The sequence below is a fragment of the Sphaeramia orbicularis genome, chromosome 8, assembly GCF_902148855.1.
Source record: "Sphaeramia orbicularis chromosome 8, fSphaOr1.1, whole genome shotgun sequence".
Classification (NCBI taxonomy): domain Eukaryota; kingdom Metazoa; phylum Chordata; class Actinopteri; order Kurtiformes; family Apogonidae; genus Sphaeramia; species Sphaeramia orbicularis.
Window position 1 is genome coordinate 52,504,559 of NC_043964.1, and position 16,957 is coordinate 52,521,515.

Sequence of the window (16,957 nt, forward strand, 5' to 3'; positions counted from 1 at the left end):
TTTATGTATTTCTGAAGTAAAAGTATGTCTCCTACAAATAACATAGAGTATATCCCAACTCTTGTAGGTTTGTAGGTTTATATAATAAAAGGAAACACTTTGTTGAGGGTAGGAAATGATCATGATGTGATGTGTAGAAACAGACAATGACAACTTTTCATGCTGGTGGTTTTCAGTTTCTGTTTTCTTGCTTTTACAATGCACTTTCTGAACAGTAGATGCAGAGAGGTTTGGATTTTCCTCCTCTCATGTGATACATTTCCAATAGTCATAGCTGTAAATTATGCCAACATTTACTGTACATTAAAACTAAATCAGAACAGCCCAGGAAAACAAAACTGGCTGATTGTTTATGGGAGTTAAAATGTCTAATACTGTCACAGTCCTGTGCTTGTGTAATGTTAGTTACAGTCACGGAACAAATTATTAGACCACACTTGTTTTCTTCAACTTCTTGTTCATTTTACTGCCTGGTTCAACTAAAGGTATATTTGTTTGGACAAATATAATGATAACAACAAAAATAGTTCGTAGTAGTTTAATTCCACAGCTGATATCTATCCATTTAACATGTTTTCTTGATAATAACCAAAATCACTTCAGTTCTTACATCAATATCTATGGCATTTTACTGACAAAAACAGTGCTTTTAGACATTCCATGTTTTCTTTTCTGTCTGTTTTAGTCACATGATACACACAGGAGTTAGTACTGGATTGCATAATTATTGTTTTTGATGAATTTTGATGGTTTAATAATTTTTTCGACTGTATAAAGGTTTATGAAACTATATTTAGTGACATCTAGTGGTGATTGCAACCCACTAAGTTGCCCACCACCACCCTCACTTTGTTATTTCAGCTTTAATCATGATCTTTTCTTAGCTCTAGCCAAGTTCTTATTGCGACCAAACCTTAACCTATTGTGTTGTCATACGTTAAAGTGCAGCGTTTCCTCTGGTTCCTGTAGTACTGTAGTACTAATCCACTGTTGTAGGTCGTTGTTCCGAAGGGTCTCAGTTCAGGATCCGAAAGATAAACAGTTTCTCATTAGCACTCCAATTTACAAAATTATGTCACAAGTTGCATCTTAGAGATCATTTTTGTATTTCTACTGGTTTTCACCTGATTATGTTTTTTATGTTGTTTTCAGTACAACATGGGGAGTGTACGGAAACCTGGCCCTGGTCTGAGCAGGACTTGAACCTGCACCTGAGTTCTACAAAGATGAAAGATTCTAATCTGGCCAGTTTCAGTGTTGACGGACACAAAATGGTTAATCTGTGGCTAATTAGCTTAAGCATCGATCATGTGTATTCCAGCCAATCATATTCGTTACATGATGTCGTTAGTGTTTGTGATATTTAATTTTGTGGTTCAACACAGTGGATTTCTTTGTAGTGATGGGACACATTAGTGACATGTTTGGTGACTTTAGATATTTTTACCCCGCCCACCGAAGGGGAGGCAAGGGGTATTGGTTTTGGTTCAGTTGTTTTTTTTGTTTAACACTATAGCAGCAAAACAATTACGTAGTTGAATTCATACCAAATTTGGTTTATAGATTGCCAATGACCCAGAATAGATCTGATTACATTTTGGGAAAAGTAGGTCAAAGTTAAATTTTTTTATGAATTTTTAAAATCTTTTTTTCCCATTTACTTATAATGGGCGAAATTTCACGTCTGTAGCAGCTAAACTATTGGTTGAATTCATACCAAATTGAGTTTATAGATTGCCAGTGACCCAGAATAGATGTCTTTATCTTTTAAGAACAGTAGGTTAAAGTTTAAATTTTCTATAAATTATTTTAATCTTTTTTTTCCCCATTTACTTATAATGGGTGAAATTTCAAATGTCTGTAGCAGCAAAACTATCAGTTGAATTCAGACCTAATTGGGTTTATAAATTGCCATTGACCCAGAATAGATGTGGTTATATTTTGGGAAAAGTAAGTCAAAGTTTGTTTTTTTTTTTGTAATGAATTTTTAAAATCTTTTTTTTTCTCCCATTTACTTTAAATGGGCAAAATTTCAAATGTCTATAAAACCATGAATTATGTTTCAATTTACTTCAAACTTGGCACATGTATAGAGGCAATTGATATGCTGACATCAGCACACGCATACAGGGTGGGGAAGCAAAATTTACAATATTTTGAGGCAGGGATTGAAAGACAGTGTATGACCAATTAGTTTATTGAAAGTCATGAGAATTTATTTGCCACAAGAAAATGGATATAATAGAAAATGTTTTTATTCTATGTGTCCTCCTTCTTTCTCAATAACTGCCTTCACACGCTTCCTGAAACTTGTGCAAGTGTTCCTCAAATATTGGGGTGACAACTTCTCTCATTCTTCTTTAATAGTATCTTCCAGACTTTCTGGTAATAGTTTTGCTCATAGTCATTCTCTTCTTTCCATTATAAACAGTCTTTATGGACACTCCAACTATTTTTGAAATCTCCTTTGGTGTGACGAGTGCATTCAGCAAATCACACACACTTTGACGTTTGCTTTCCTGATTACTCATATGGGCAAAAGTTTGTGAAAAGGTATGGATAACAGTGTTAGGTATGATTATGACATCAATATATGTTTAGTTTCAAAACAATTGACGTATTGTCTGCTGAGAAAAAACAACTAAATGTTCATTGTACATTTTGCTTCCCCACCCTGTAGACATGATGACATCAGCTGGATCGATGCCAAAATAAACTACAACACATGCGAGGGGCGGGGTTTGTCGAGCCTGACACCACTTGTTACCGTGGGTGTAGATGATATAACCTCTTGAGACCCAGTAGTGCATTTTCGTCCTCTGTAGGGGACAAAAGTTATAATAAAAAAAAACACACTGTCCACTGCAAAGGACCTTCCATAAAATATAAAACAAATACAAAAAATTATTAAAAAAAAAAAAAAAAAAAAAAAAAAAAAAATCTGTCTGAAAAAAACTGTTGGATTATGCCGTTTCAAATCAAGACAATTATTTAATGAAAAAGCCGAAACTTTTACTTTCCCGGGTCACAGGAGGATATAGAAGAAAAAGAATGTGTGTTTGGTCCATGGTTCTGCTATGTGGGCCTCACCTGTTGTAAGACTTCAAGCTGTCAAATCTCTTACAAAGAATCATCTCATTTCTGCTAGATCTTATCGGACTGTGTTGTCATGTGCTGTTCTACTCATAAAATGGTAAAGATTCACAGATTTCGTCTGAATGTTATAGAACCGACAGTTTTCACAAAATAGTTGTTTATTAATGGAACTGGGTCACTTCTTCTATAGGACTCCATTCAGAGAGGAGAATCTTTTTCTTTAGTCAGAAAATCCTTCAGCACTGAGAGCTAATCACTGAGCCACCATACACTGTAAATTTGCCAGTGTAAAAAATGCAGTGTCAAAGTAATTTAGCTCTTTCGGACTTATTCCAACAATGGACAGAGTAAAATTTAACATGATAACTTCCAGTGTCTGTGAAAATAATTGGAGTTTACAGAGGTTTTACACTGTCAGTGTCATATATTCAGTGTTAAAATAAACTGACTCTCTCAAAGTTAATTCAACACCAATAAGAGCAAGATACCTTTCAGTGTTAAAAAATAATGACTCTGAAAAGCCCCGCCCACCAACCTCTGTGCTCAAACTGAGTGAGAAGTTGGACTCTGGAATCGCCATCTTCCTCGCATCGAAAAATTGCGTTTCTAAGTTTGTGTAAATAAACTATTGCCTTTGTTATTTCATCCAAGCAGATTCTGTGTGCAAGAATATAGTTACGTCGTCGTTGTCAATGTTGGGTGCGTGTTTTCAAATACCGAATTTCAAATGGAAAGTGTGATATCAGGTCAGCGGCTTTCATTTTATGTCATTTTATGTTTACTTTTAATTGCAATATTTCATTTTTACTTAGAATAAATTGGGTACAGAAATAATTGTAACTTTTTTTTCACCCCTGCAGACACTGGGGCTATAGTACATCACATGTAACACCGGTAAGAGGCAGTTAAAAATCAACACTCTTTGAAGTAATTTATTTATCAACATGTAGTGTTAAGTAGGTTTAACACTGGAAAAGTTATTTCTTAACACTTAACTCTTCAGTGTTGAATGTGAATAACACTATGGGTGTTATTTCTCACATAGTGTAAAACTTGATTGACACTAATTAGTGTAGTGTAGTGTAAAATATTAACTCTTACTAGAGTAAAGTTGACTCTGGAAATGTAACTCTATGTTCAGTGTAAATTTTACACTTTGTAGATAGGGACCATATGTTCACTGAGGTAGTGTTAAAATGATCTCTTTAAGTGTTATATAAACGCTGGCGATTTTACTGTGTACCGTACTTGTATTATGTTTTTGGAAAAATATTCAATCTATAACATTACAAGCCTACAGACTAAAAGAATGACAAACAACTGAAATAAATAATCAATTACTAATATGTTAGTCTACACTGCAACTATGATGATTCCTTTATTTTTAATCATCAGGAAGAGGGATATATCAATCAATCAAATTCAGTTAAATCAATCAAATTTTATTTATATTGCACCAATCATAAAAAAGATCTCTCATGACACTTTACATATTGAGTTGGTTGAAACCAGACTCTAAGCCAATTTTCAGAAACCCAACAGTATCCTCCAGGATTCTATAAATATATATCATATAAACATTTTTCTAGTATTTTATGGAGAGGGGGTGGAACTGAATAAGTTGCACTTCTTCCCACCCCTTTTCGGGCGTGTAAATGGAACTATTGTACTGTTCTTCTGTCTAAGATTGTTATGATTGTTGATATTTGTATTATTACATGGGTCAACAACAAATTTATTGTTTAAGTTTTTTGAGCTGATTTAGGATAATTTTGGTGCTGAATCCAAAAATCACATTCATTTTGCTCAATCAGGTCACCTTTCTGAACTATGCTACATATTGGCTTTTGAACATGTTTGCTTACATTTATGGGCATTTTCACATCATATGATACAAAATTCTTTCATATTTCTTGCAATAAACGAGTTCTGAAGATTTTACTTTTGCCAATTTATGATAAATGTTTTTTTTAATATTACAGGTGAATGAAATGGCTTCGACTAGAAGATCTTGCAAAAATAAGCCTGACGTATTCTGCTACATCTGCGGTGAATACACCATTGTACCTAACATGAATCCTGTTAGAAAATGATTTTTTTTCTCTTAAAACCTATTTTGGGTGAGAACTATATAAAAAAATCCACTGATAAAGTCACAAATTGCAATCAATTTTGTGAGAAGATCAAATTTTTCAAAATCAAATTAGCAAAAAAACCTGACCTGATTGAGAAAAACAGATGTCATTTTTGGATTCAGCGGTGCAAAATGGTCCGAATTCAGTTGAAAAAACCTAGACAACTTGCAAAAAACATTTTTTGTAACCCAGTGTTATTTATGTTTTGCTTGTTCGTATATATGTTAAATTTCATTGCATGTTTGTAATAAACCACTAAATCAAGTCAAATCATTTATCAAACCACTGGTACATCTTTATATTGTGCTCTGGGGCCATTCATAACTAATGCTGCCTTCATGTGCTATGGGAAATATGGTAAATACTAGTTACCAACTTAAAAATTGCACTTGAACGCCCCCTCATGTTGTATTTTCCACTGGAGAACTGGGAAAAAATGTTGATGCTGGACGTGAAAATAACCCTTGACCTTTTCAACATGAGAGATTGATGGCGAATGATGCTTTTACTAGAGGAGACAGTTTGAGAGAGGGATGAAGAGGAAGCAGAGAGGAGGAAGAGTGGAAGGGTTTAGAGCGCAGATAGAAGATAGAGCGTTGGGGTGAGGGGCAGTGGATCTGAGCGGACCAGGCTCTAGTGGGCTCTTCCACGCTCTTTCATGGAGAGCCAGGAAAAGAGATTAGAGCAGAGCTGCTTTCGCCGATGATGGGGGGGGGGGGGGGGGGGGGGGGGTGGCATCTCCATACTGTTGCAGCAGCAGCCCATTTTCCACTTTCCTTTACCATTTCCCTCCTCCTCCTCTTCCTCCTCCTCTTCTTCCTCCTTTGCGTATGGCTGAGCTTCATTCTCCTCCAGCAGAGACACAACGAGTATCGAGATCCTAAATGGTGTGATTTGATGTTGAGTTTACAAAGCAAGTTGGGAGCTTTGTAATGCATCCCACAGGAGGGTCTGGGAGTGCAGCACTTGACAGAGCCTTTATGTTCCTTCATGGTTGAGGGAGTGTGTGCATCATCCTCCATCGTGCTCACTGTGATTCTGTGATTGTTGTTCTCTTACCGCACTTGAGTAAACACCTTCTTCCCACCCACATCTACTGACGAAGCACATGCACTAGGCACACACACACACACACACGTCTGCAACACACAATAACACCCCCCCCCCCCCCCCCCTCTTCTTTTTCTCATATCCAAACAGTGAGTTAATCAGACCTATAAACCCTCCTTGCTGGTAGAAGATAAGCGGTGTGCCGGTAGCCCTGCCCTCCTGAGAGCAGCACTCCTCTAGCGGTGCCGTGTAGCCGCCTGATAAGGCAGGGGAGTGCGGGATACCCTAAGAGAACCACACACACACACGCACACACACACGCACACATACACTCCTCTCGGCATCCTCTGTGGAGCCAATCAGCAGCGTCGAGGGCCTCGGGCTCCACCAATCATCCCTCTCCATCAGCTGTTGTTAATCTCACCGTTCAGCCTGCAGGTGGATATTTGCTGCGTGTGTGTGTGTGTGTGTGTGTGTGTGTGTGTGTGTGTGTGTGTATGTTTTAGCAGACACGTGCACAAGAGAAAATTACAATCTGATAAAATTTAGAATAATAATAATAACAATCAGAGGGCAAGTTGTGAGCTGAGGTTTGCCCTTGTAATTGCTTAATTGTTTCTTATGAAATCTGAGATTGAATCATTAACGTGTCCGGTCAAATTGCAGCATAAAGGCGTCCTCATCTGTGCCTGATAATAAAATACAAAATATATAGTTTTTGTTTGTTTGTTTGTTTGTTTTTTACCTGCATGGAGCCTAACGTCTCTAAAAGGCCTCAATTTAAATCTCAGTCATCAATAATAATAAAAATAAATAAATAAATTCCCTGTTCTGTCCTTTACTTATTTGAAGTACTTTAAAGCTAATCCTCCTTTACAGCTTTTTTTTTTTTTTTTTTTACCTTGATGTACAAAGAACCTACACAGTTCCTCAGGGATGTACGGGTAATTAAATACCATTTCTAAAGTGAACTTATTATGCCTCGACCTGCATTTCAAAGCATCTCCTGGACTGTTTCTACAGATTAATCAATCTATAAAGTGCAAAATAAGAACAGCGTTTCAACATCAAAATCAAAAGAACTCAAAGGCACATCATCTCAGGGCTTCAAATACACGCATGGAATAATCTAAAATTGATCTAATAAGTACATCTGGAGCTAATGTGGTTATCTGTACCTACTGTATTTGACTTTAACTATAATTTGGTGATTATGAAGCAGATGCAGAGTTCTACGCTTATGCTTCACATTTTAGATCATATCATTTTCATGGCCTTTTATTTACTGAAAACAATACAAGGTGGATTTCTACAGGCTGATAATGATCATTTGAAGTATTAAAAATCTGAGAATTGACTGATAGCAACCACTGAAAAGACAATTCATCCCCAATAGAAATGATTATCTTTGACTTTATTAGAAAAATTAAATGATTCAATAAGTAAAAGAAGTGGATATCAAGTATAAAAAAAAATCTAAGTAATTCTAGATTTTAATTCCAGATTTTTATTTTATTTTTTATATAATTTATTATATTTTTCTTTTGGTTTAAGTCAATAATTTCAGCAGTGTATCCTAAAATCAAGTTCTACCATTTATAGTATTTCTGTTGCTTGTGCAGAATATTCCGTTCCTTTGTGTTTCTATTGAAAATGTCTGAATGACAATGAACTTGAAACTCCAACTTGATCTTAAACCTGTAAAAGGCAGATTAATTCGTTTATTTCTATTTTCTATCCCCAACTGTTAATTTAACTCCTCTAACGTAACTCATTTCTAGTCGTATTTGGCTTTATCTTCATTTTAAAGTTATCCTGCTTGATTTTAAATAACCACTTTAACTTTAATGCACGTGATAATTCATGTAGATTTGGACACTTTCTTTTTCTTTATAATTGAACGTTGTCATTCTCCTGTATGACTTTAACCCATACAGACCCAAACGCCCACCATGTGACCAAAACCATGTACTGATATTAAATGTTTAATAACCGTCAATAAATTAATCCTATCAATCCATGTCAAAAATTAATGTAAAATGCAGTTCGTCATCTTTTCATGGTCATCAGATAGTGACTCTCTGTATAGTTACCATGGAAACACTGTCATCTTCTGCAACATTGATTCACCAGTAAAACCCATGGAGTTGGATCAATGACAGTGGACGGACACACTGGGTTTATGTTCAGTTAATGACATATTTGCTGAAAAAAGTCACTTTTTTCTTCTTTTTTCTGTTGTGATATGATAACATTTGAATTTACTCTGAGCTTTAACAAACATCTACATGATCAATGTATTAAATATAGGAAAATATATGATTTACAGTGAAATTAATGCAAAATAAAGAGGATGATCTTATAGTAAATGGTGATAAATCACTGAATAAAGGTTAAATAGAGAGAAAATTTAATGTGGGAAGTGACACAAAAGTAGCACTGCACTGTAAAAAAATCCTGTTGTTTTTACGGAAAAAAACTGGCAGCTGTGGTTACCAGAACAATACTGTAAAAAACACACATTCAACTGTAAACATATTTACAGAGTAACACGTAGATTTAACCTTTTAAACATGTAGACTTAACACTGGATTTAACTGGTAAATGGACTGCACTTATTTCACACATTTTATGCACCTTCATGGTGTCCAAAGCACTTTCCAAAGCCGCCAGTGTCTTCCATGGACACTTGGACCATGGACAGTTGGAGCCAGGATTGGAACCACCAACCCTTTCGTTATTGGAAGAGCCGCTCTACCAACCCATTAATTTACAAGTTTAAAATGTTAAAATTTTAAATGTTTACTTTTTTTAAATAACTTTTTTATTAAAAAAAAAAAAAAAAAAAAGCAAATACGCCGTTATTTCAACATTATGGTCTTTGCAATTTAAACGGCACTGCATTGTTTTTCAATTTACAGTTTTATTTTCTAAAAACAATACAAATACATCCTTTCTACATACAAATCTGGTTTTGTTCACATACGCTTCCTGTAAAAACTACAGCTATAATTACACAAAACAACTTAACACAAAAATCTTTTAAAATAAACAACTTTTCTTTGTATTTTCACTTACAGTTTTTTTATGTTGCAATTTTGCAACTTTTTGGTATTAATTGTAGTCATTTTTTACAGTGTGGGTCTGTATGGGTTAAAACCAGGCATTATTTTTTAACTGTTTCTGTCACTAAAACCTCATCTGAGAAATGACAGCAGGTTCATCCTACAGCCTACAACTAACTAACTCACTAACTAACTCTGAGCTTTAACAAACATTTACATGATCAGTGAATTAAATATAGGAAAATATATGATTTACAGTGAAATAAATGCAAAATAAAGAGGATGATCTTATAGCAAATGGTGATAAATCACTGAATAAAGGTTAAATAGAGAGAAAAAATAATTTGGGAAGTGACACAATAGTAGCACTGGGTCTGTATGGGGTAAAACCAGGTGCTATTTTTAATTGTTTCTGTCACTAAACCTCATGTGAGAAATGACAGCAGGTTCATCCTACAGCCTACAACTAACTAACTAACTAACTAACTAACTAACTAATTAACTAACCACCTGCCTTTGCAGCTCCTGGAAGTTGGCGCAGGTCAAATGCGTCTCATCTGTAAACGTGGTGTGAACGGCTCGGCTCGGCTCGGTCCGGTTCCGGTTCCACTGGCCCTTGCCAAGGTCAGCATTCCTGTCGGGGCCGTTGCCTGGTGGAACTTTTGTCTCCCAGTTTTGTGTAAACCTCCAGGGACAGACGGTATAGGACAGACTAAAGAAGTGAGTTTGCAAATGAGCGCAGGCTGCAGTTGGTCTGAGTATAGAATAATGCAGGGTTTTTTTGTTTGTTTTTTTGTTTTTGCTTTTATTATACGGGCTGCTCAGAAAGGCATAAATTCCCGATGTGATCCTGCAAGTGCAAAAAGTGAAAAAAAAAAAAAAAAAGGGCAGCATTGAGGCCAGTGGACGGTGGTGGTGTATCCAGGCTGCGTAAGCGGGTTTACAGGTTTTGGAGACGCTTTTAGACGCCCTGGCCTAGTTTAGACCCACTGATCTGCACCAAATACCTGAAGATTACTGCTCTGATTAAACTTACACAAACACGGCAATCACTTGCACTTTTAAGTTTTTTTTATTTTATTTTATTTATTTTTTTAACTGAGCCTGTTTCCAAATAAATCCGCTGTATAGTTAATTCATATTTCCATAACTCTGAAAGACCTTTTTCCATGAACATGAGCCCATGCAGACCCAAACACCCACTGATCTAAACTGTATTTTACACCAGTTATTTCCATGTATTGGTAGGATTAGTAGATCAGCAGGTATGAAACAGTTCTTCATCTTTTCATGGTCATCAGATATGACCCATGTGGACCTTCAGAGGCTCTGTGGTGAACATGGAAACACATTGATTCACCAGTCAAACCTATGGGTTTATGTTCAGTTCATGAGAGATTTGACTGAATAAATCACTTTTTCTTCAGTTTTCTGTTTTTTTTATATAATAATCCTCCACTTTACTCTGAGCTTTTATGAACATCTACATGATCAGTGAATTAAATATAGGAAAACACCTGATTTTCACTAGAAAAACTGCAAAATACAGAAGATAATATTATTATAATAAATGGTGATAAATTAAAAAAAAATCATTTGGGACCTGATACAGAAGGAGCAGTGGGTGTTTATGGGTTAACCTTTACGCATGTCATCGTCTCTAAGTTGAGCACAATAATCCACTCAGGCTGCGAACAGGCCCGTGGGTTCATTCAGAAATAACCCACAGGCCTGGACTTTAAGGTCAAACATCAGGTCAGGGAAGAACATTTAATCTTCCACTGCAACAGGGGAGGTTTTCACTGGACAAAAATGTATTTTCCATAATATTTTCGATGTTTTTCCTGCTTTATATCGTCATTTAACACTCGACGCACTTCTAAATGTGTGTCTTCACAAAGGCCTTTACAGTAAAACATTCCGCCTCCTGCAAAAGGCCAAGCATTAACACTGATATTTACTCCTTAAATCAGTCTTCAGTTGTCAACTAATTAATTTTAGATTGTTTGAATCACATTATAAAATCTAAAATATCTAAAATATTTAATGACTGAAATGTTGTAGATATTTGTGTTGCTTAATGAGTGAAAAGGAAAATAACTGAAAAAGGAAAATCCAGAGCATCTTTGTGGATTTTGAAGCAATAAATATTTTTTAGGCTATATTTTAAGTACAATAAGAGAATTTACATGATGGCATTGTATATTTCTTCTTAATTAATTAATTAATTCAAATGTGCGTATTTTAAAAATAAAATATTTTAGTCCCAAACCACTTAGTAGTTTTGTTTGTTGGATCATATTATGCAGAACATTTAAATGTATTTTTTAATGTCAAAACAACACTAACCACCGTTATTTGAAATATTATAGATTAGAATTCCGTAGTTATAAATTAAAAAAGCGTGATAACTTCTAATTTGACAGCATTTCTGAAGGAAATACAGATTAAATATTTACGTTGAAATGGAGATCTGCTCATTGAAATTAGAGAAATATTGTGTTTTAAATCACACGGTTGGATATTCCTTAGAAAATAAATGTTTTTCGATTTGTTGTCAAAAATATGAAGCAAATATTTAGATTTGTATTCAGTAAATAGGTTAAATATATTTTTACCTCTGTGTAATTTAAACTAATTCTGTTCTTAATCTTTCACGAGGCATAGACTGACATTTTCATTGTTGTTATTGCTGAGGGGAAGTCAAACATTTTAGAACCTCAAACAGAGTGTTTGTCAGATTAAATATTGGAGCTTTTTGTGTCTGAGCCTTTTGTTTGTGTGTTTGTTGAAGTGGTAAAGTTGAACCAACACTGGCTCTGATCTGGCACCAGGTGGACGCCATTTTCACATCTTCTGCTCATGGTTTGTGCTGTGACGTCTGCAGTGGCGCACTTCCTTCAAATGCTGCGTTTCCCATAAAAGCTATTTTGGGGGTGCTGAGGGGCGTATTTTAGGATGCGTATTGACAGGTTCTAGAAAGAGTGAGTGTTAAAATTCCATTTTCCATTTGTGGTGAGCATTGGGTTCATCCTACACCTGCTGTTTACCTGTCCGGTTAGCTGTCAAACTAAATATTCAGACATTCCTCTATTACAAAAATAACTAAATAATAGGAGTGGACCCTCCTCATTTCATTTCACAGCCAGCCTGTTTTATTTGGATGTGGTTTAGTAGTGGGAACTGCACTGATTTGGGCCCATACAAATGGTCCAAATTAGGCTTAATATGTTTTTCATTTTTAGCAACTTTTTAAGTGTTTGCCAGTAAATCTGAGGAATATTTTATCATGAGAATGAACTGAAACGGACTTTAAATACTTTTATACCATTTAATTTTGCACAGTGGAGTGTTATGTGCAAACATTGTACAAGTGACTAATAGCCGTAAAATTATAACTCGTTTTATTTTTCTGAAAAAAAAAAAAGAGAGAGAATTAATTTAAATGATTAAAAATCAGATTTTGATCATTCTATGTACCTGTTATATATGTTTGGTCATCGGCTCATATTCTACCGACCTTTCACCTGCTCACTCGGGACAGTCTGTTTTCACCGTATACCGTCTTTCAGTTTTTACCCCCTGATATAACACGGGGTTGCTCGCGCACCCCCTCCGCTCCCTCGCGCCCTCCCTCTCCGTCGGCCTCGCGCTGCCCCTACACTGTCTGCCGGTGAGAGCAGCTCCTAATCCCCTGCGTCCACGGTTTACTCTGAGCCCGTGGTTAATTCCTCTAAACCCCCAGCTGCCGCCCTGGTTACTCTGAGCAGACAGACTCAACCGCTGCGGGTATTAATAATTCACCAGCCCCGCTCCGCTCCTCCGGTCTCCGGTCTGGTCTCCGCTCTCCGCTCCTCCGGTCTCCGCTGGTTGTCCTGCCTCGGCCGCAGGGACACCTCGGTCCTCCTCGGTCCTCCTCCTCCTCCTTCACCGCCTCTGGTCTCACTTCGCACCGTTTGTTTACTTGACTGTTCGCCTGCACGCGGGGACACGCACACGGAGACGCACGTTGCGCCTGTGAGCTCGTGCGCCCTTTAGACTGTACCGGCTGCCAGTGCCCACTAGTCTCACCGACTCTCTCGTGTTGCGACATCCGCGCGCTGCCACATGGTGCGTTCGGTGTCGGACGCCGCTGTCGTTCCTCCGTAACTTTCCCCGGACCCTGAAGGAACAAACAGGTGGAACCGACCACCGCCGGCTCCGCTTCCGCACACACCGGAGCATGCACGAGGCGAACGCACACGGCCGACCGCGTCCCCGTTTGGAAACAGGAGCAACAGCTGATTCGGTGAGCGCGTAAACACAGAGGCACGCGGGATACTTACTGTCGGCTGCACGGAGTCACCGGCCCGCCTCTGTCAGCCCCGGGGTCACACCGGAGGACGCACGGCGCAGCAGCAGCAGGAGCAGCGGCAGGAGCAGCAGCAGAAGCGGCGGCGGCTCGGTGGACGTTACGGTACCGGGATAGAGTGGAGAGAGAGAGAGAGAGAGAGAGAAAAAAAGAGAGAGAGAGAACCGTGCGCCCCTCAGCTCTGACGCCGCCGGTTTTCATGGAAGTACCCCGAACTGAAATCTAAACACTTTGCATGAGGAAGAAGTCCGGTGTTCTCCGCCTGGACCCAGCCGCTGACCGAGCCGAGAAAAAAAGCATGTTTACCGGGCAACAGGCCGTGTGTTAGGGCTGTTTTGCTTCCGGTGGAAGGCCCAAGTGAACAAGAAACCAAGCAGTTTTTTTCTCTCTCCCACACACTTTTTTTTTTCGTTCTTTCTTTCTTTTTTTTTTTTTTTTTTTTTTTTTTTTTTTTTTTGGAAGCCGAACTTTTCAGAGTGGAAAATGGGTCTTTGAGAGTGTTGGCACATTTCCCTTCACCACAATGGTACGTGCTATGTAAACCAATAATTTGCTTATTTATGCAGTCAGCTTTCAGGTCCATTGTAGTATTTCATAAATCTAATGCTAAAGCTCTGTAATGTTTCATGTTCGGTGCACTGGGCTGACTTGGCTCATTTTTGTGCAATAGTATTTTCTTAAAGCGCACATGCCAAGTCCCTGCACCTACCTGTCTGTGTTCACTGTCACGGTTATTATGGTCAATTACAATGTTCGCTTAGATTTCAATAAGTACTTTTCCTGCTTTCAAAGCTACATGCACACTTAAAAGATATAAGGGTAGCATTATTATGAACTGTAGTTTAGTGTTTGTAGTTCCAAAATGACTTTCCACCCTCCTGGCCAAAATCTGTGTCCAGCCCTGGAGTAGAAGCCCACTCCCCAGCCCACAGCAGAGGTCCACTCTGCTTGACACTATTTATAGACACATATATGATATGCGCTATCACATATCAGCTAATAAGAAGCCGCGGTGCTCTATGTGAAAAGGTTATACTGACATGTGGAAAGAGCAGAATTCCACCTAAAGTCGAGCAAGAGTTGGTGGAAACTTGGCTATAAGTGCATGGAACTTCTTTTCTGCGCCAACATTCAATTACGCACCTATTGGATTTGTGCGTAATCATGCATCAGGTCCTTTATTTCTGACATTTGACCTAGAAATCAAACATGGAGGTTTTTTTAGTTGTGGTTTCTGTCTAATTTTGCAACAAAAATCCTTATTCTTCCTGATTTTAGTCCTATGTTTTTGACCTTAAACTGGCGCAAGTATTCCCTGTGCGCATGTGGGAGCGTGCGTCTGAACTCAGTAGGCTTCAAAATGAGCGCGGTAAAAACAAGTCTGTTTTATATACAGAAATATGAGATGTAGCACACATATCCTTGACCCTGCATGGATCCTTTTTTGGCACGAAATGAGTCAAGTCAGAGATAGTTAGGGGAACCTCCCACATACAACCTTGAAGCTGCTTAGATACCAGGAAGGGATCTTATTTGCACATGAATATGGAAGATTATTAGTATGAATAATTATTTGTTTACGAGCATCCTAGGCTGACATGGCAGCTGCCCAAGAAGCTCATCAGTAAAAATGATACAGAATTCAGGACAGGCCTCACATGGGATTATCTTGACTTGTTATTCTCCTACTTATAGCAACTCACCTCTTTTTTTTTTTTTTTTTTAAGTAAAGGCTATGGTGTGAATTGGTGCCAATATCTCAGCTCTGTGTTCGAATGCACTGGAGGCATCTGTCAGTCAGTGTCAGATTAGCTTCCCTCCAGGCTGCTCCTCCATATCTGACACACCAGTAAACACTTGTTGTTTTTTTTTTTTTTTTTGCTCCATACATGATCTTTATTGGTGTCACAGCATTATTGATTCATATAAACAATCTGCAAAGCAAATAGGGAAGTTAGCCTCATAGCATAATTGGCTAAATCATATACAAATGGACAAAAGTATGTGGACACGTTGAATTTAGGTGTTTCTTTTCTAACAGGGGTCTGGGATACAAAACAATAATGACTAATGTCAGAATATAGTTATATATGCATTGGTTAGTTTGGTTTAACCCTTTCATGCATGAATTTTGAGAACCTTAATCCAGATTTTTTTCTTGAGTGATTTTATTCCTCTTTAGGCATTAAAAAAAACAACGCGGTCTAAATTTTTTTGTAGAGTTGCAAAAATGTCTTCTAAGCAGGACACCATGCATTTAATTTTTGAAGCAAAGAAACATGTATTTACTAATACACTGTGCAAAAACTATGAAATAAAAACATTTGTTGCTGCTAATCTGATGTTTTCTCAGATTTTTACGTACTCTAATACTAGTCATTACTCACTTCATGGAGATAATATGCAAAAAAACAAACAAACAAACAACTTTTTGTTCTTAATTACAGCCTAATAACAATAACAAGGAATGGATTTACACTCAAACATGTCAGATCAGGTTTCTCTAGAACAGCAAAGTTACAGTAATGTTGTCAAATGCAGTGTTTGGGGTGTTGCATAAGCATCCAATGTGTCGGCTGATATGGAACTAAAAGAACAAAATCCATGTATATACAAAGAACAGCTGGAGAATAGCTGTCCACTGTAGTGACCACTATGCATGAAAGGGTTAAACTGCTATCTTTGTTCCCAAAATGACTCAGATTGTTTTGGCTTCATTTCGCTCCACATTTATTATTATTATTTTTAATCCATGACTCTGATTTTAAATGTTCTACCTTTAAATTTCTAAAATATTTTTCCTGCTCTGATTGTAAATAATAATTTTCTTCCACATCTAACCATCCACTTCCTTCACATCTGACTTACACTTTAACCCTTTCATGCATTGCGGTCACTCCAGTGGACAGTTCTTCTCCAGCTGTTCTCTTGTATATTCATAGGTTTTGTTGTTTTAGTTCCAACACAGTGGACACTTATGCAGCATCCCATAATACACTGCAATTCATACCATTACTATAACTTTGCTGTTCTTGATAAACCTGATCTGCAGTAACATGTTTAAGTGTAAATCAGTTGTTATTTGTCAGACAAAAAGAGGGTTTGTTTTGCATATTATATGAGGTAATAACGAGCATTAGAGTATGTTAAAATGTGAGAAAACATCAAATGAGCAGCCTTAAAAATGTTTTTATGTCATCGTTTTCATTTTACTTTCTGATATTGGGTTTTAAATACATATTTCTTTACTTAAAAAATTA

At 37.3% G+C, this 16,957-nt stretch overlaps 1 protein-coding gene across 5 annotated transcripts in view; it reads left to right on the forward strand.

The window, feature by feature from the left end:
* Positions 1 to 14,117: 14,117 nt before the first annotated feature.
* Positions 14,118 to 16,957, forward strand: part of nfixb (nuclear factor I/Xb) — a 217,686-nt gene continuing 214,846 nt past the window's right edge. For 3 of the 5 annotated variants that reach the window (XM_030141290.1, XM_030141292.1, XM_030141293.1), the window contains exon 1: positions 14,118 to 14,223. In XM_030141290.1, coding sequence (XP_029997150.1) covers positions 14,221 to 14,223 — 3 coding nt within the window. In that variant the 5' untranslated portion in view covers positions 14,118 to 14,220. The remainder of the gene's footprint in view (positions 14,224 to 16,957) is intronic. The other 2 variants (XM_030141299.1, XM_030141296.1) reach the window with 2 other exon arrangements.